Source organism: Bombus bifarius, unplaced genomic scaffold (genome assembly GCF_011952205.1).
Source record: "Bombus bifarius isolate JDL3187 unplaced genomic scaffold, Bbif_JDL3187 scf7180000007970, whole genome shotgun sequence".
Taxonomy (NCBI): Eukaryota; Metazoa; Arthropoda; class Insecta; order Hymenoptera; family Apidae; genus Bombus; species Bombus bifarius.
This window is the reverse complement of record NW_022884356.1, coordinates 1,046,652-1,066,897: the sequence shown is the minus strand read 5'-3', so window position 1 is coordinate 1,066,897 and position 20,246 is coordinate 1,046,652. Positions and strand designations below refer to the sequence as shown.

General features: G+C 36.2%; 1 protein-coding gene and 2 long non-coding RNA genes across 7 annotated transcripts; 1 reads left to right on the top strand and 2 right to left on the bottom strand.

Annotated features, from left to right (window-relative positions):
* The first annotated feature begins 4,582 nt into the window (after positions 1-4,582).
* Positions 4,583-20,123, top strand: LOC117211510 (tubulin-specific chaperone cofactor E-like protein). 4 transcript variants are annotated; one of them, XM_033455478.1, is made up of 7 exons: positions 4,583-4,928; positions 9,835-10,073; positions 13,377-14,390; positions 15,771-15,940; positions 16,903-17,011; positions 17,266-17,370; positions 17,622-20,123. In XM_033455478.1, exons 3-7 carry the CDS (start codon positions 13,389-13,391, stop codon positions 17,772-17,774), a joined length of 1,539 nt encoding a protein of 512 aa, XP_033311369.1. In that variant the 5' UTR covers positions 4,583-4,928; positions 9,835-10,073; positions 13,377-13,388; the 3' UTR covers positions 17,775-20,123. The 4 variants fall into 4 exon arrangements, with proteins under 4 accessions (XP_033311369.1, XP_033311385.1, XP_033311361.1 ...); XM_033455485.1 differs by lacking the exon at positions 4,583-4,928 and adding an exon at positions 9,581-9,720; XM_033455470.1 differs by lacking the exon at positions 9,835-10,073 and having other exon boundaries at positions 4,592-4,928.
* On the bottom strand, positions 5,160-8,031 carry LOC117211592. Of its 2 annotated transcripts, XR_004488272.1 has the most exons (3): positions 7,611-8,031; positions 5,380-7,390; positions 5,160-5,310 (listed from the first exon to the last, which is right to left on the bottom strand). It is a non-coding gene; the product is annotated as an uncharacterized LOC117211592 (long non-coding RNA). The 2 variants fall into 2 exon arrangements; XR_004488273.1 differs by lacking the exon at positions 5,160-5,310 and having other exon boundaries at positions 5,746-7,390; positions 7,741-8,031.
* Positions 10,282-11,719, bottom strand: LOC117211595. The gene is made up of 2 exons (XR_004488275.1): positions 11,485-11,719; positions 10,282-11,399 (listed from the first exon to the last, which is right to left on the bottom strand). It is a non-coding gene; the product is annotated as an uncharacterized LOC117211595 (long non-coding RNA).
* Positions 20,124-20,246: the final 123 nt, after the last annotated feature.

Below are 20,246 nucleotides of genomic sequence, written 5' to 3'. Positions count from 1 at the left end.
TTAGCGGATTATTAGTTATTGAAGAAATTTAGTAAATTGGGTATGTAAAATTAGTTAAACAGTATTTTTGTTATTTCATTCCATGGATTTATCCGATATAAAAATATCAAAATATATATTTTATTTGGAATATTTTATATTAATTTTGTTTATTCTAATTGCAGCAGTCGATATCTCCGAAGTGTTTTGCTTATTTAACGATTTTATCGTATCAACACGACGATCAGAGGACAATAATTGTTAATTAAGAAAGTCGTTATAACTTGGAAGAACCGTGCGGTGCATATCTCATCGTTTGAGCTTGCAGATGATCTATATCAAATGTTATCTAGTCGTTTACCGAAAGGTAGTTTATTCAGATTAATCGTCGGTTATTAGACACGTAAGTAAATAACAATAAAAAAAGGTGGTCTCGACAATTTGTGCCATAAGAGGTTAGGAGAGAAACGTATACTATTTGTAATTATAATAGTAAACGCGACGCATGGGAGATTACAGTTCATTAATCTAGTCTTTAATAACATTTTGTTCTTGTACGCGACGCGAGCTGCAAGAATATGTTCAAACGCTTTGCAAATCATATATACATAAGTCTTAGTGTGTAAGTTTTTGTTCGACGCTTTTTTTCTTTCCTATTTTTCCCCCCAAAAATTTCACCGTTGACGCGAGACGGTGGCTCGTCAAAGTATTCTGCGTAAAGCTGATAAGGCTAAATGAACAAAAAAAATCTATTTAACTATGTATAAGATAGGATAAACAATGCGAAAGATGTTATTAATAATTTTACATAAGATGAACGAAAATCTAGACACGTAAGTTTCCGTTGAGATTTTGTCGATTTTTCGTTAGAAATTTTTCATCCTGCAAAGGAAATCGGAAGAGTCTATTCTAGTCCTTAGCTCATAAGACGATCGTATGACATGTCAGGTGTTGATTCACCGGTCATACGTTATGTTAAGTCTATTTAGGTTAATGATAATCCTAATCAATTACGCGTAGAAAAATGTCTGCCGACATGCCAAGTAACGTATAGACAATTCGTGCTACTAATTAATATCGTCGGTTATATATAGATTGTCGCTCTGATCCGTGTCAATGCGAATATGAACGTATTAGGTTGTTCGAAAAATTCGTAGCGAAAGTTAAAAAAGATTTAACTAGAATTCCTCATTTGTAACTTCACTAGACTTTTCTTGAAAAATATTTCTTCTTTTGCTGATGAATTCCATCAAATAGCTTTTGCGGGTTTTTAAAGTTTTTCATTTATTGTTTATGTCTTTCGAATAAGATTCGTAAAGATTACACTAAAAAAACTTGTTCTATTAACGAATCTTTTATATTTCTCTTTGATTCTATTTAGTATCCAACTTGAACCAGCAAGTGTTCAAACGTTTCGTTGTTTATTGTAGATTTACCAAAAAAACGCTGTAAACTTTTCGAACAACCCAATATTATGCCTTATGTTTATACTATGTCTCAAACTTTCTTCAATGTATCCAATCAAGTACATCAATCAGACAATACCGCTTAATAGTGCCAGCAAATAATGTTCTCTTAAAACTAAAATATTAATATAACTAAGCAATTAATTGATCTACAAGACTGCATAGGTAAAAATGTTACATTGCGTACTTTGAAACAGTGCAAAGCTTTTCCACTTGCGGCGTGACGGTCTGTTTGCGTTGGTACATTAAATGGATCCCGAGAGGATTTTTTTCGGGAAAAATTCGTCTCGGGACCTGACGTTCCCAGCTCGTGATCTCAACTGCGTGTAATATCGTACTCTAGTGCGATATCCAAGAAGGCGATATCCAATTTATGTATTTAAAGGGAAAGGTTTATTTAAACACCTGATGCATGTATAGATATCTTAGGAAAGATATTCAAATTAGAGGTTATGTGTGATATCGGCAAGTCTATTGATGTTTGATAAGCGTGACTGTGAATGAATGAATGGATGAAAGCAAGGGGAAGCATGCAAATTTTTCGTCCCTGTGAGGAGGTCGTAAGTAAAATTTTAATCTTGGACAAAGCTAAAATTTATTTTATTTTCCTTGTAGCTATTTAGGTATTATTTTAAAAAGAATCATCCTTTATCAGTTATTAATCCAATGTTACAAAAATGTTCGATTTTATCGAATAAATCATCCTGTATCACCGAAAGACCTCTCGCTGAAGAACGATTAATTAATTATAATACACGTCAGAAAGAGTGCCTAAGTTCATAAAAGATAGTTACGCGTTTTGCAAAAGAAAATGAATTCTGTTGCCAATGTTGATTCGAAAAGGAATTAACGTTTACCATTTTGAAATGTTTGAGTTTTATAATTGTGTTCGACTTTTAACTAGTTTTCTTTTGAAATTATCACTGGGGATAAAATGCGTCGATAAGGTAGATTTCAATTTAATCTGTACGACCTCCATTCGTTGTTGCTCCAAAAAAATATCACTATCCCAGGTCAAACTTATTCGCGCATTTACATACATGTAATTATTAAGCTATGTAGATTTTAGATATAATCCTGTTAACTCGGCTCTCTAATGATTAATTGTAAAGGAGAAATTAGTAACGTCGTTGTTGTTCTTACAATTATTACTAAGTGAAAAAAATGAAACAAAATGTTCTGTACAGGTAAAGAGAGTCTGTAAAGATTACAGTTAATTGAGTCGTGCTAGGATCGGTAATTAATAGAATTTAGAAAGAACGTCCGTTGTAGTATGAAACGAGCAATGAAGGAACAGAAACCCCTTAAACTGCATTTTTACCTTCCCACGCCATTTTTTGGCCACGATAGATCGACCGATGATTTCGTCCGTCGAGCTTTTTATCGAACGTTAAGGAGTAAATCTTTTATAACAGCTGAGAACTATTAATGTTATCAATCATACATACCATATTTATTTCATTTTATTTGTATCGTTTCTTGCAAATTTATAATCAATAAAATTTAAACATTTCAACCTCTTCACCAAGCGCAATAACCTGCAATATCAACGAAGAACGGAGTGGAAAATAACGTCGATGATTTACAAAAAATAAAATACCTTAGCATTTTGAATACCCTATAAAAGCAAAGGCATGACTGTTTTAGTTTATATTCGTGTTTACTTATGTAGGTATGTAGCTTAATTAACATTTTAGAGATTCCGTTAATGGTTAGTGTGGTGTATCTACGAAGTTTGATCTCGAAAAGCACATGAAACGAGTATAAAGAAAAAAGTGTTTCGTTACGATTGTTGCGAATGATTTAACGATTGTTACGAATAATTTTGATTGGCATCAAATCTCGAAGTAGATATAAGGAGAAAGAAAAGATCGAGAGTGCGAAAACATTCCCTAAAGAAATTGAGATATAAAGTACCTCTAATCTCCGATCTGTAATTTATAAATATATAAATATACATATAAATATAAATATATACATATATATATATATATACAGGTACACATGTATGTAATGTCGTAATGTGTAATTATACGTGTACGTATGAATTGTAATTGTAATCTAATAGTAACCAATTGTGGTGTAGACAAGTGACAAAGAAGAAAGGAAAAGATGATTAGGGCAAGTTTGCTCTTTCATATATATGTATTATAATTTCGCAAACACACACACACACACACACACACACACACACAACACACACAACACACACACACACACAAGGAACGAGAAAATGAAAATTTTCGAGGAAATAGAAACAAGTGTAATACTGTTAGCTAATGGTATTATTGATAAATTCTATGTATCAATAAATAATATAACATTGTTTAAGGGACGAAATTGGGTTAACTACAAGTCGATTATTTTATAAGAATCTCATTATTGAGTCTACCATTTACCGGCTGAAATTACACTAATACCGATAACACTCAATTTTTTTAAGTCTTTTTTTAAATTTAGTATCACCACAAATTTTTCGTCAAGAAATGTCTATTCATCATTAAATTTTATCCATCCTCATTAAATTTTTATCCATTTGTTAGTAATTGCTCACTATATCTCGATTGAAAATGAGGCGTCTTTTTATGGTGTCATCGTGATTATTCAATATGTTGGTATATAAGTATTTATAATATCATTGAATTATAGATACGCATTTCGCAATGTGTGTTAAAAATTCTCTTTCTATTGCGTTAATCAATTTCCTTTTCCCTTGACACTGAAATTCTTAACGCGTTCTAATTGAATTGTTTCATTGAGAATACATTAGCATTAAACACCTGCGATCATAAACAGACAGCATAAAATCTCATAAATTCCACGAATAATGTTAGATATTCATCAATCAAATATTTTTTATTTGCCATGTTATTTTAATTCAACAGTACAATGTTGCAATACTATTCAATATGTATAATTATAAGAAAAGGGGATATATATTACTATCATAAACTTCATGAATATTAACATATCATTATTAAACATTTCGTATAAATAAATAATCATCATATATTCTTCAAATCCTATTTCCTACTTAGCACATTATCTTAATTCAACATTACAATACAATACTGTATGATGCTATTCTCTCATTGGCGGAATTCGCGAAGCCACGTGACCGCGGCGAAGAGATACGCATGTGCAATGTAGCGAGCGCTGTGCGGGAAGAGTAGATCGAGCTCCCGCCACCTCTACCGTCGTAACTAGTAGTGTGGCTCAGCTGTTTCTGTTTACTAAACAAAGGAGCCAGAAATCAGTTCAACGGTGGACAGCGAGCGGGACACGTTCGTGTGTCCGTCAGCGACACCACATCTCTTTTCTAACCCTTTTTGACCACCCAACAGACCGATCTCGCTTCATGATCGCAGACGAAAATCGCGAGTGCATCTAACCAGGATATTGCTCGGAGCCTCATCAATCGCTAAACCACCGGATACCCGAGCGATATCAGAGGGCCAAAGCACGTAGCAAGAGGAGGAAACAGTGAGTTTATCTTCTCGTATAAAATAATAATCTGTTTGTCATTAGCTTAGTTGTAGGATCCTTGACCCGATTCCTTCATGGTATTCTTGTACTGCGTCTTCGTTCCGCTCTCATTCAATCTTTCCAAACTCGTGTTCGATCGATCCACCTAAGTAACATGCGTTTAATATAACGTTGTTTTGGTTATATCACCGACACAAATATTTCATTCGTTTTAGTAACAAGTTGTAAGCTTAAGTCCCTGTTACAAGATTCGAACGTGTTGCGTATCGGAAGACTCATGTATGACGATATGTCAAAGATATGATTCAGATATAGTAATAGTCACAATGCGTATGTAGTGATTGTTATTTTTTAAGGTTATCCCATTTCTTTCAAGATGCTGAAATAAATAGCATACAGTTGAATATAGATAGATAATATTTTGTTGACTTGTGCGCTCGAACCTTACATAATCATTATCAGCTGTACGCGCGCAATCTACGCTTCTAAACAGCGTGTCTTGACAGCTGTTAGCGTCGCATTTTCATTATTTTCATTATTTTTATTATGGTTTCGTTATTCTTACGTCACTGTTTTACTTACGCCGTTTACTTCGATCATAACTGTATCAGATTAGACTTAAAGCTAATATTTTATATATTGACATTTTTTAAGGGCTGGTTTTTAATGCGTTGAAGGATTGTCTGATTTATCGACAGTGGAGGCGACGGTTCATTGGTCGTAGATTATAGGTGTCGTTAGGTATAGTTCGTAAATTCGTCTTCCACAAATAAAAACGTATATACAATATGTGTAGATGATCGAAGTAATTAAATTGTAATAGAAGAACAAATTAGAAGTTTCTTTTATTAACCTTCAGAGTACGTTACAACATAAAGTCCAACGATAATAGAGCGTGAAAGAAGATCGGACAAAGAAGCATTAATCGTGAGAATTGCGTCGTTCCTTGTCTACTAACCTCAAGGCCAACGCAATTGAAAGGAACAGTACTTTAACACGTTCGGACATAAGGTAGCGCGAATTTATGCAGCATTAAACAGCAGCGTTTCGAATACAGATTTTATGTCATTAATTTCTCGATTCTTAATTCTCTTTGATTAACTTATTTACTGCTATACTCTCCATTTTCGATAATTATTTCAAAAAATGAGTATCTCTTTTATTTGAAATAACATATTTTAATACTTAATTTTTCATGATCATTCATGACAAAATACAAATGTTCGATGCTTCGTAATTATTCTGGATTGTGAAATCAATGAAATGAAACATTAGCGATAATACGTCATTATTATCGTGTTCTTTGTAAAAAAATCAATCTCTCCGTGGAGATTATTCAATAAAAATTTCCATTTACAGGACTTCTATCGGTCACTTTACACGCTGTGCTTACGGAAGACGTAGATTATGTAAACGAAAGCGATTCAACTCCACGAATAATGCTTCTATAAAGTTTACGATTATAGTAGATGCGTTTCCACGTCGAAAATATTCGCGTAAATAAATGATTAGAAAGCAACGTGCGCGGTCGTGCATTATTTAATCAGAGTATAAATGGACAAACTTTCAATCGATCCTCAACTATAGAAAGACAATGATTTGTTATGTATAACGTGTCGTTCATATGTGTATAATAATATATACATTTATATGTAATATATAGATGTATATGAACGAAAATAATATATAAGATATCAATATCATCAAACGACATTTCAGTCATATCAGTATAACATATTACATACACATATGAACGAGGATATGTCTTCATTATTTAAAACGCTATGAAACGGGAAGTAATTAATTTACTCATTCGTTAACATAAAAATTACGAATGGTTTTTTGTATTACCGTTTCTTACCAACGAACATTCTAGAAGAAACAGGAACTACCCGTATTTTTCTTCTTCATGGAAAATGATTTCTCCAAGTGGATAAGTAATTATTCTTCCATTTTCGAATTAAGATTTGCCTGATATTGTTTTTATATCTCGATTAATTCTCAAAACATGCTTCACGGTGAGCAGCAAGACAAAGGGAAAAGAAAACAGAGTTTCAGAGAAAGTGAGATTCCGCGTATCGGGGAAGCGATCGATCGATTTGGAACGATCCGACCGCAAAGATCGAAAGAGACTGTTCTGTTTTCTGTTCACGTTAAATCGTTGATCCGTGTCGTGCAAGCGACCAACTTGAACCATCGTCGTTTGTTCGGAAGGGAGAGGCCCTGGTAGTCCTGGTACCAATCAGACGCGCATATACTCTCGTATATACATACATAGAACATACGGTGCTCGATGTATCTCTTGGTTTTCACACACACGTCAATAATTGCCGTGCACCGATGCGAGGCACGCTCTTAAAAGCCGAGAAATGAACAAAGAATAGGTGCATTGCGCTTACAGAGTTTCCCAATCTCGTTTTTCAGCTCGACTTTGTCTCGGTTCAATCAGTTAGAGTCATCTAAAAAGAAAACAACATGGTGAACTTAGTTGATATTCAATATCGTTTTCATTTCTAATATTCTTTATCATTTTAATTATTATTATTTAATATTTTTATAATATTATGTAATATATTATGATGATATACGTATGATATATTATATTCTAGTAATATATATGTATTCTCAAATAATTAATATTCTTTATCATTTTTTTATTGGCTAAGTAATTCAATTAACCTTGAATTATTCACTAGCTTCATCGAATGTCTCATTATACTTTATTTAACGATGAAGAAAACACGTTTTGCACGTGATAAGTAAACGTTTTAACGGAATAGAAAAATGGTTGGGAAACGCTGATATGTACTCTCCTGGTGTATATGCACGATAAAGAGATAGATCTTCTAAGCGTGTATCGTAAATACGTTGGTGTAGAGGTATATTGCTGTAAGTGCGTAGCTGATATATCTATACACGTGCATAATGCTCGAGTCGTGAGCAGAACGAACGGCAACCTTGGGCAACCAAGTAATATTCCGAGAGGCGGGAGAGCATTTGCGCAGTATACACCAGCCGCCAGCGAACTTTCGTCGATATTTCCTTCTACTAGCTTGTTCCTCCGGCAAAGAATAGATCTCCATCATCGATTTCCTCAATAACCCCCTAAGCAGAACTAAATACGATCTTTTCTTTGTCTTCATTACGAAGAAAGAAATCATATAGTGAAATAATAGAGTTCACGAAAGTATTTGAACACTTAACATAGAAAAATTTTATGTCCGTATTGTATCTGTTACGTAAAACATTTTGATATTCCATTGGTATTATAATAACATATGATTATATCGGTACAATTCGAAATCTGAAATGTATATACAAGTTGCAAGATATTTACTGTAAATTTATATTTAGTAAGAAATTAGTATATATCATAAATAGCCTTAAGCATATACAATATTTGTTAAAGATAGACCAACTGAATGTCGAGTTTTATTAATGTAATGGATAATTGACTGTTTAAATATTTTTGTCATCTCTGTGAATTATATACTTGTAGATGCTAAATATCTTGTAATTTCTATATGTATTTTCAGACTTGTTTCATATTTGATTAACATAATCATGATAGCCAATTCTCATAACAGTGTTAATGCAATTTAAAAATATTTTGTATAACGCACATAATGTGTTCATAAAATGTGGCTAGAAATAAGCCACTGTATATTTCATCTTAAAGATCTGTACGCTGTTTTTGTCTCGCCTCCAGCTAGAAAGTATCGTTTATCAGTTTTTATTATTTCCTATCGCTCCCATGAAAAACATTAGGAGGAAATTATAGTAGAAATGTTTCTCTTACTTGAGAGGGTCAATTCTAAGTTTTTCCGCTTCACATATCTCGCGATAGAACTTTCTAAGTCTTCACATTGCAAAGAATTGTTATTGGCGAGCAATTTATGTTATGTGTAATTTATTTTGTAACGTAAGTATTTACTTAAATAAAGTTAAAATGTAGTGAGTACAACCATTTTGTTGCGTACAGACTCGATCATCGATACTCATTGAAAATCGATACCCATTGAAAATCGACACCTTTCTCCTCGAAACTAATCGCTTGTTAGGGAACACACGCGAAACAGAATCTGACTTTACGACTGACCCACTACTCGGCAGCTTCTGCTTGACATTTCGTAACAGTCATTAGTCGCGTATATTTAGCTGTGCGTTACCACGTGTGGAGACAACGTGCGAATTTCTCTAATATCGTTGAACCACCGGAAAGAGAGCAATCGTCAGCTGTTAGAGGCATTTGCGTGCTCGCTTAAATTCAACCTGTTAACTCTGTAATCTACTTTTAGTATCTGCGACATACTAGATGAATTTTAAAATTTTCGAACATAAAAGTTTTGGAATTCTCAAGTTTTCAAATCTTTCGAATCTCAGATTTTTGATATTTCTGAGCTTCTGAAACTTCCGAATCGAAGAATTTTAGTAGTTTAGAATTTTTTAATTTTAAAATGTTTATATTCACTACATTCGTAGTTCTCATATTCGCCGCTAGAGGGACGAATTACCCATAAAGCGTCAGTATAAAAATTTCAAGTATTATGAAGTTACCGTTTCTCTCTGCTCGAGCAGCTTTTAGTTAAATTGGTTTCCTCAACGAACGCTTGTTGCGATTCCTACGGTTAATTTTACAAGCGCGAATAGTTCGTATGTAAAATAATCGGTCGAGGAGAAAGTAACATGTTCGCGTTTAGCATTGTTACTGTGCTTCGATGTTAGACCAGTTAACAAACATTGCGACTATGTGATGCAACCCGATGCATTGTATAACCTCATTAAATCAGTTTGTATATTACAATTGGAAAATCTTTTATGCCCGTTTCGTTATGCGTATTATCAAGATTTTGATGTGAACAGTCTTTTGAAATTTTTCTAACATATAATGAAATATTTTCAGACGTCGATTGGACAAATGAATCGTTCCTGACCTATGTTCCCTAACCCCATTCGAAAAGGAATCACCGTGTGGGAATCAGGGTATCCAGTGACTAATTGCATCGACCTGTTGTTCCGATTCCTGTGCAACGCCAGCAATGGCAACTCGAAATCTTACGAGCCACGTTCGCTTTTAGAACCACTCGAATGCTTTACGATTCACTGATACACTCGAGGTCTTGAAAACTTTAAAATTAAACGGTAACTTTCATATTCAATTTTATCCTTGTTAAAGAAATTATTCCTTAATTCTGCCACTTTTGTAATTACGAAATAAAAAATTGGTAGCGAAGATAGACGAATTTTGGTTAGGACACGGTTTTAATCCTTGTAAATGTAATTGATTTACAACGGTATTTGTGGCATAAAAAGATAGGGGATTTCTAAATAAATAAGCCGTTAGCAGAACTTTCTCGATTAACACGTTAGATACACTTAAAATTACAAATATATAGCGCTTTAACTGTTAATTACAAAACAACATCCAATTATAGAATCAACGTAGTATTGCAGAAATAATGTACTTGAAGAACAACCTCTACTCGTCTCTACAACCCTACAACTGATCCTCACAACGTAACACATTAAAATATCCTATCAGCATGGACCGAAGACATAAAATCAGTCTTTGTTATCCTGAACCGCACGTTAATTATATCAATATCTATGCAGTTTCGCCATGCCGATTAAGTACCATTGTATCCGGTCTACGTTAACCATTCACCGAGTTATTAATCAAATAGCCCACTAAAGAGAAACCGGTTAATCGAATTTACTTTATGTTCGATATTAAAAGTGATGGAATCGGTTTGAAAGCGGTTCGAGCACATCGCTGGCAATCTAATGTATATGTAGTAACCATGCTGCTTCTAGTGGGCTTCTCGTTGGCAGACCCGCGCCGGAGAAAGTTAATTTCGCATGGCCGTTGAACCGATATCGCGATTACGTAGGGGAAGCCGGGGAGTATAATGCAACAACGACTATTATGTCGGTCCACTGCCATGCGTCGAGCGGATCGCGCGGACCTTTGTCTCTTCGCTCTCTGCCCGACGATTTTCCACAGGGTTGAAACTGTTGCGTGCGTCCTCTCTCCCCCTCGTGAGCAACGCGGACAGACGGGGACGCTAGTTTTTCTCGAGTCCGGTACGTTGCTCACGATTTAACGAGGTAAATTCGCCGTTAGAAAGCGCGAGCCTGGTGCAACGGACACAACGTATAGCATCTAGACACAGAGAGTAGCGAACCACGGCTGAAAAGTTTCGCGTAAATGGAAACGACACGAGTTGGCTTGTCTCCAAGATCGCCTCGTGGATGCGTTTTTCTTTCGGCCGTTGGCACGTCGGATCTCCGCCAAATTGACGCAACGTTTTCCTCCTGCCGCCGTCGGCTCTCGCGATATTCCGTAATCGTCCTCGTCGCAGTTCGTTGCACTTGTACGCTTTTAGTTTTTCCTTCTCTCGGATTTTTCGAGTAGAAACTGCCGCATTCCATTCTACGCGATTCCTGCTTCTTCTCCGTACTCGTTCCCTGTCATTGCGCGCATTAACCTCCGTCACGCTATTTTATACAATTGATTTAACTGTAGTTAGAACGCTAGATGATATATATGTACCTTAGGCAGTTTTACGAAGCCATCGATATGAACAATCACGACACTGTATTGCTATTTGCTATTATTTATAATGACCGATATGATTTAATGTTCGGTGAAAGTCGTACGCGTTCAAATCGACTACCGTTTTAAAGCGATTTCGTCAAATACGCAGCACAGACTGTAGATTCGATTCTACGTAATCATAGTACATGTATACGCTAGCGTCTATAAGTACTTGAACACCTGCTGCAATTCTACTGTTAGTTCCTTACCACCAGCTGTAACTGCGATCAGATGTTCAGTCAAATTTAAACAAGGAATATATCTGCGTCACTCGAGTTCCATGTTTATCCGTAACGAATAGCTGATACTTCACAAAATCAATCCTACTTTTAGAATGTAGCTAGGAAAACATCATGTATCAATAGCTCTAAGATCTCGACATTGAACAGACGTTTCATTATTGCTTCTTTATTTATAACAACCAATTATATTTATACTAACTTGTGATAAGATTAGAGCCTAGAGCTAGGTCGAAGAATTTCATTTCAAGTATATCTTACCTTATATACGCTTATATAAATACTTATGGATATTAATGTACGTATAACGAGCAATTTGTAAGTTCTGTTCCTTTATACATTATCTTCATACTACTATACGAAACATGCTATAGTATGAAATAGGACGGTCGGAACTCCCATGCTCCTACAGGTTGCTCGCTTCACCTTCCCACACTTTGTATTGGTCGTAAAATTGATAGAAAGGATCGATCGACGGGAACAAAGTCGAGAAATGCTTGGGAATGATCTTTGTCCAGGGAGGTGGGAGTGCATCGAATCTGAACTGCGTCGCGGATAGGAGAATCGCGTGGGTGAAGCTTGTTCGATCACAGAATCGTTTTCCAACGACGACAAGGGAACCAGTACCGGTTTTCCGTTGCGCAAAAAGACAATATCGCGACCTTAACGGATATGGTCAGACCAGATATTCCGCGTGTCCGACGTCGACCTCGGGGATCCACTCGGTCCACGGGTTTTTTCCTTGTCTCAGCTTTTGCCCCTTTTCGTTCTTATTTTTTCGTCTTTTCTTTTTTCTCCTTCTTCCTTTTCTGGATAACAAAAGCTGTCTTGTACGTTGCCGCCAGAGACGACTCTTTGTCTCCTCTTTGTCGACTATTCGGTTCTATCCTCGGAGATGACGATCGGGTCAATGGTGTTACGGTAGAGTAGGGAGATCAGAGTACGTGTACTCGGCACGATACTGTACTTGAGAATTTTTCAGGATGGTGAACGAAGGAGAAATGCGATAACGTATGAGAAAATTCTAAGAGTAACATACTATTGTAGTTGAAACATATTTGGCAAAATTAATTCATGTACTTACGCCGTTGGCCATAAATATTAGATTATGCATTTTTCCAAATGTTTTCACAACTTCTTCTGTATTTGGTGTTTTACGTTACGAGACACGTATGATGTTTGTAGAAAAACAGCTAGGACATAAAAACGTTCGATTCATTCCACGGTAATCGCAAAAAGTATTGGCACAGATCCTTATTTTCCAGTGTACCGTTTTTCCATCGTGTCCTGCATTACAATTTCATAGTATCAAATGTATGTATTCATGAAAGTATTACTGAATCGTATAAAAAATATTTGAACCTAATTAATTAGTATGTAAATGCTATGATAAAGACAACGATATACCGATACTCTTTATAGACACTGAAAATAATTCTCGTTGTACTTAATCTTATGGTTGCTTATGTATGTCATGAGGGTTTTACCAGTTCTCTTTTACCGTTGCAAAACGTGATTGTTATTTGATAAACAACTAAACGTTGATAAACTATAAACAAAATGGAAACATAATGTAATAATCTAATGATGCATGGTGATCGGTTTCAGAATGCAGTAAACATGCCGTCGTTGCTGGAAGCGCTGGAGCTGAAGTACGGCAGTTCAACGACCGACTGCTCCCTCACGGACGAGGAGATGGAATCGAGCTCGCCGAAGGCCGCCCTCTCGGTCAGCATTTTCATTCCGAAGAAATCACCCCGTCATACGGTGCCTGCGTTGCTCGTCTTGCAAGATTGCGATATCGAGTCGGCTGGAAATGACGCAGAAAAGCTTCGAAATAAATGCAAAAACGTCGAGGAACTGGACCTCGCGCAAAACAAACTGTCCCAATGGACCGAAGTATTCGGCATCTTGCAGCACATGCCGAAGATCAAGTTCGTCAATCTCAGTTTCAACTGTTTGGCCGAGGTTTTCGAGATTAAACACGGTAGTTACGATCTACTAAAGAACCTAGTGTTAAACGGGACCAGAGTGACCTGGTCAACCGTTCAGGGATTGATTCGTTTACTTCGTAACCTGGAGGAGCTGCATCTTTCCTTGAACGAGTATAAAACGGTAGATCTAGACTATCAGATGCCAGAGAATAAGAACGTCTCGGTGAGAAAGCTTCATTTTACTGGCAATCCCGTTGAAATATGGAACGAAATTTCCAAATTGGGATATGTCTTTCCGAATCTGGAGAGCCTCGTGCTGGCAGAGTGTCCGATAAGGTCGTTGGCTCTCGCAGACAATAGGAACTCGAACGTCGAGCCGTGTTCTAAGAAAGAGTCGGAAAATCTGAGCGAAGACAGTGAGAATATGAACAGTCTGGATACCGAGGAGAACACATCGGTGGATGAAAAAGGGAACAGGATATTCAGCGAGGGAAAGGTGAATTACGACAGGTCTGAGTCGGAATCGGAGTCCAGTGGGACGACCATTAGGTCCTCTCACGATCCTTTCAGGAAGCTCAGGTTCCTAAACTTAAACGGCACGCTGTTGTCCACGTGGGACGACGTGGAACGACTGGCCAGGTTCCCAGTGCTTAAGTCTTTGAGGATTCAGGGCTGTCCTCTTTTCGAGGTAGAGATCCTCCCCTTTTTCTCGTTGTTGCTGAAATACGCTACTGTTCATAAGAATTGGGACACTTGCTGATTTCATACTAAACGCGATAATCGACCAGGATTATCGATAACTGCGTGTTGATTATTATCAAAAATATTTGTGCAAGAAAATGAAATCTTAGACGAATCGAATATTAGAAAATTCAAAAGATTTTGCTAAGAATCTGAATCTGGGTCATGCACAGATACAGTGGAAAATCTAATAACACTAATGTTAAAAGTTATCGATAACATAGAGGGAAAATATAGATGAGAAAAAGATTTGATTCTATTATTGTATTATTTTTATTTAGATAAAACGGGATTAAACAAAAAGAGGCTGTAACAAGATTTTACTGATTCTTTCGGTTTATTTTATTTTCGGTGAGCGTCCTAATAACTGCTGAACGGTGGTGTACATATATCTAGAATCTAGAACAACCTCGAATCAGGCGAATCGACCGGATAAAATGACCGTGCGAAGGAAGTAGAAAAAGAGAGAGCAGAGAAGAAGCCGCTAAGATGTAAAACCGTTAAGACAGCTTGATCTAGTATGCGCCACTTCGGACCAGTCCGTTTTAGCTGTATCGAAGTAAACGTTGGCACGAAACCAACCAGTTTAAACGTATATAGCTTTTGAAAACAAGCTTTTCGCTCTGTTAGATCACCCTTTACAATTTTTTAAAGCAAAAGTTGAGAATTAACCAGGCTTGTCGAGTTTTCTTAATCGAAAGAGTTAAAGTCAACGCAGTATTCTCAATTCGTAATGCACATCTGCTGCGTTTACTTTGAAAATTCTTTTAATGATTACAATGAATTCAGCGGAATGAAGTAAGACCATCTTTTTTATAATAATCGCGAATGAACATTTATAGAAACCCTTCATGAACATGTTATGTATGTCATATAAAATATTTTGAAATTTTATTAGCGCTACATGTTATGAGACTTGATCACGGTCATATTGGTAAAGTTAAAAACGAATTTAAAAGTATATGGGTATAGAAGTTACAAGATTTATTACAATTACAATTTATAAATATTAATTACAATTTAGTACAAGTACATGTATATGTATTTCGCTATGTTTACATGGCAAAAATATTTAAGCAGTTAATTATCCATTATATCAATGAACCTTGTTATTTATTATTATATGCTCAGGATGACTATTTATGTTACATATTAATTTTTTTACTGAAACGATATATATTTGCAAATTTTACCAATACAATAATTACAGTCGTGTCTCGTTATAGTGTCAATGAAAGCTCAGAATGTTTTGTATAACACATACAATATGGACATGAAGGTCTTCTATGGTAAATGTGCAAGATTAAAAACTACTGAATAATTGCAGAGTCCTCGAGAATACACGGAACATGAGAGGCGGCAGCTTTTGATCGCCAGACTTCCAAATGTCGAGACTTTGAACGGCGGCGGCGTGATATCCTCCCAGGAACGCGAGGACGCCGAGAGAGCCTTCATTCGTTACTACATGGACAAACCGGAAGCAGACAGACCCGAAAGGTAAATTATTTCACGCGATTCTCTACGATGACGCCCCCGGTTTTTGTTCCTTTGTTTACATTCGATTCCTGTTTTTCCATTTCTATTCTTTTTTTTTTGTCCAATTTCCATCTCACGTCCTTAGTCATCGCCTTTTACGCTGTGCGGCCTTTATTCTATTTTCGTTTGAATGTTAATGATACAGCAAAATAGAGACATTTGAATCACCCAAACTTCAACATCTCAAAATTGTATCTTGAACTTTGCAGAGAATAATCGAATTTGCACATTATGGGACATTGTTAATCCTTATTATAGTAACGAAAAAATAAGAAAATAAGAAAAATAAGGAAATAAGAAAATTTCATATGCTTTAGGTCCAACGAGGAAATATATTGGAAACGAAGAAATGAATGGAATAAGCCTATGGTAACGGTTATTTCAGTCAACGTGAACGTATTACATAAGAATGAATACAATAAACAACAAAACAATTTCTAGAAATAAAGTAATATACACGTGCTACTGAATTATGGTCATTCCAACTGAGGATATCAATATCAGTTGATCAGACTTCTTTCCTTTTGATAAGTAGAACATATATTGTGGTAAAAAAGTATAGGCGTTGGGTTGTCAATGTACTTGATATATTTCACTATTTATCACGCCGCTAATAATAAGTTAAGCAGTCTGTTTGCAAATGTAGATCGCTTAACAATTGTTCATAATTTTGATGAATTTATGCGGAGAATCTGTTTGGTGAATCACAAGGCAAATTACTTAGCTCAGACACCCTTCTGACTCAAATAACCCTGCCTCACCTTTATTCTCGCGACCAATTTCCATTTCCATTTCGGTTACTGCTTTGACCGTTTCTATTCTAAGTCTGAACTAGAACCACATAAAGCTATTCTAGTTTCACGGCCATAGTTGTCGCCAGTGAAACGAATATCCGTCTGACCCTGTTCCGTCTTCGTTTTCAGGTACTCCGAGCTGGTGGCTATTCACGGAAAGCTGGATCCTCTGGTACACGTTGACCTGACGCCTGAGAAAAGGGTCAAGGTCACATTCACTTACGGAGACCTGGTCGAGGTATGAATTTACGTTTTGCTCGAAAACCGATCATAAGCAGCATAATTGAATTTCGAGAATATCCGTTCGTCCTATGTTTTATTTGTGATTGCTAATTTATTCGGCTTGTTTTATGTACTCGATGAAAGAGAAGAGCTTAAATTTAACAAAGAGTTTTGAAGAAGTTCGCGAAGTCGAGCAAAGAAAGGCGTGGCTTCTTCTTCTTCTTTTGCATCGATCACTTAAACTGCTATAAATATCGATGATGCTTATAGGTTCGCTCCATAGACGTATACAGAACGGTTTTTGAATTGAAAACCAAACTGGAGACGATGGTGAAAATCCCAGCAAATAGGATGAGACTGTTTTACGTGGATCAGGTTAGCTGCCCTGTCAACTATTGTCTTACCAGCTACCTTTTTTATGCTTTACAGAACGTTTGGTTCCTTGAGAGACCCTATAAAAAGCACGAAATCGCAATATAAGAATTCCCCATCCTTCCCCTCGCATCCTGTCCTGGGTATCGCATTAAATTTCCAACATAAGCTCTATACATATAGTAATCAGAGGTAAATTCATTTCAGATATTCTTCTGAACTCTGCTTTATCTTAAAATTTCGTTGTGTTCAAGGTGATGAAGGCGCAATATGGACCAGAAGAGATGCTGTATCCGAACAAGCAGTTATACCGATACAACATTCGGAACGGCGACGAGATCATAATCGACAGCAAACTGAACCGTTTTGTGTCGACGTCTTCGACTACGTCTTCCATACGTTCATGAAGAAGGTTCTTCAGCGAATCGTCGGACGACGCGAAACTTACCTGACAGTTGTCAGGATCTGATCTCCACTAACGGATCTACGAGTCGAAGGTCTCATAGGTCTCGATTATAGATCAGAGAGACTCGGGATTTTTTATATATACACGCCGAGTAATTGTTCTAGAAATTATATTTATCGATTCTTCAGGGTTGAGAAGCATAACAAATACATTAAGGACTGAATGAAGAGGCGAGTTTGTGCGTGGCGAATGGCCTCACGAGAAAGAGAAGTTTGAATTTTTACAATACGCGGACACACTAGACATATTTGAAGAGAGGGAGATGAAATTTTCACTCACATAGGCACACGTATATTCTGTATCATGTTTTTATGAAAAAGATTCAGAGGATGGCGTCTGCAATGAAGTTTGCGACTCTTTTTCGAAGCTTTGCGTTAATTGTTAGCGTAGATTGCAATCGAGCCTATCGGAGAAAAAGACGTAAAGTACTTAGTTGAATAGTATCCGATTGTTTTCCGTGTAGTGAAAGTTACTTGTTGCTTAAGGACGTGAAAGTTTGTACGTTGGCCATATTGTACAGAAAAAGTCTTATTAGTGACTCGATTGTAAAATTCGCATGAGATATATCAATAAAAAAAAATATCGTAGAGCTAAATGTCGCAAGCGCGTATTGGTATCGATTAGAGACGAATACATTAATCGATCAGTCATGATACTTTTAATTCCTCAGCCAAATTTACCACGTTAGAAATGTTATCTAGTGAACTGTTAAATTTGATTTATTACCGTTTTGTAACAATAAGAGAGTTCGACGAAGAGCAGAATTGGTCGAATTAGGCTCGTAAATGAATTTTTAAACTATGAAATAATTCGCATACTTCGGGACAATGCAATGAGTATGATGGAAACACGAAAAACGAACGTCAGAATTGCCGAGGAGAATGAAAACTATTTTTGTAGATCGCAGCTAGACACGATGACGGCGCCATAAAAATAAAAAGGAAATCATGGGCGATAATAAAAGTATACGCAGTTATATCTTGGCTCCAAGGATCAAAGTTTCGTGCTGACTCATAAAAGAATTCTTATTTCACGCTGAAGCAGTATAATACCAACTTAAATTGCAATATACATTTTTATATAAACTATAAAAAAGCGAAGAAAGAGTGATAACTGCTGTGATTGTTTCTTTCTTACACTTTTACGTTTATGTATCGATATAAAGAAACAAACACCGCCGCTTCGTTACAGATGGAATATAAAGCCATTTAATGTAATTTTTGCATTTTCGACATGTACTTAAGCTTGACAGTCATCGATAGGTGATAACTGTGAATTTAAGCGCAACCAACAACATACGTGTCTAAGTTTCAATGATTTTAGATAATTTACGGTTGTCCTTCAGTGTATCCCTTATTGTGTGGAATTCATAAAATACCTAAAAAAGAATGAAACACGAGGAAGCTTATGATTAACTCGTGGTCAGACTAGGAAGAAAGCAACGATATTGGGCGTTTTGGCTTATTCCGTTTGCAAGGAAAGAACCTTGAAGAGTCACTTAGTGCCTGCCTTTTATTAGCATAACTCGAATATTTCTAACACTGCCCTTGTAAATACCATGAACATGTGAACTGCGATGTAACTTCGTCGACTCTTCATGGTAATGCGTTGACCAGTCTGTGTTTTTTACTGTGAGCAACCTTCTGCATTGGAATATTTCTTAGTTCTGAGAAGTAAAAAATTCTTCAAAAGTTTTTTTAAGAAATGGGTGGATTTAACAGTAATAATCTAGATATTTCAGTGCAGGGGTTGTAATGGTTATGAAAGAATGAGATAGAACTGCATGATTAACCCTACTGTAGGCAACCAAGTACACAGTTATTCGTTTCTACATTTCCTGCACCAACTTATTATTTTCTAATGAGAATATCGCAACTTAAATTCGATGTCAAAATTTATGTAAAAATTTAGAATATTGAAGCTTCGAATTTGCTTATTGACTCGTTAGATAAACTTTTGTATTTTTGTTGTCTAAATAAGGGTTAAAGAAGAGTCGGTCGACGCTTCTCTGAAATATCAACTGCGGTATCGCGTACGTTCTTGATGTTGGATCTCAGGGTCATCGGCAATTTCGCAAATTGAACGAATCGTATGAAGCGTCGTTTGATCGATGCAAGTGATCACGAGCAAACAATGGGCAAAAACACGATGGCCCTGAGATCTCCACGCCCTATAATGTGTCTAGTCTCGGAAAAGGAAACTCTGCATTGTTCTCACTTTATATAATACGATCCTTTTTTGTGCTGGCGCAAATGTGTACGTACTAACGAAATAAAAACTTTATATGAGACGCCTCGTGTTTCCCTGCTCGATGCCGATCATCGATCACGAATCATGGATCATTAACGTTAGAAGTTCAACTTATATTAGCTTTAGCTAGATTCTTAGAACCATTATCGAAGGATAAAATGGT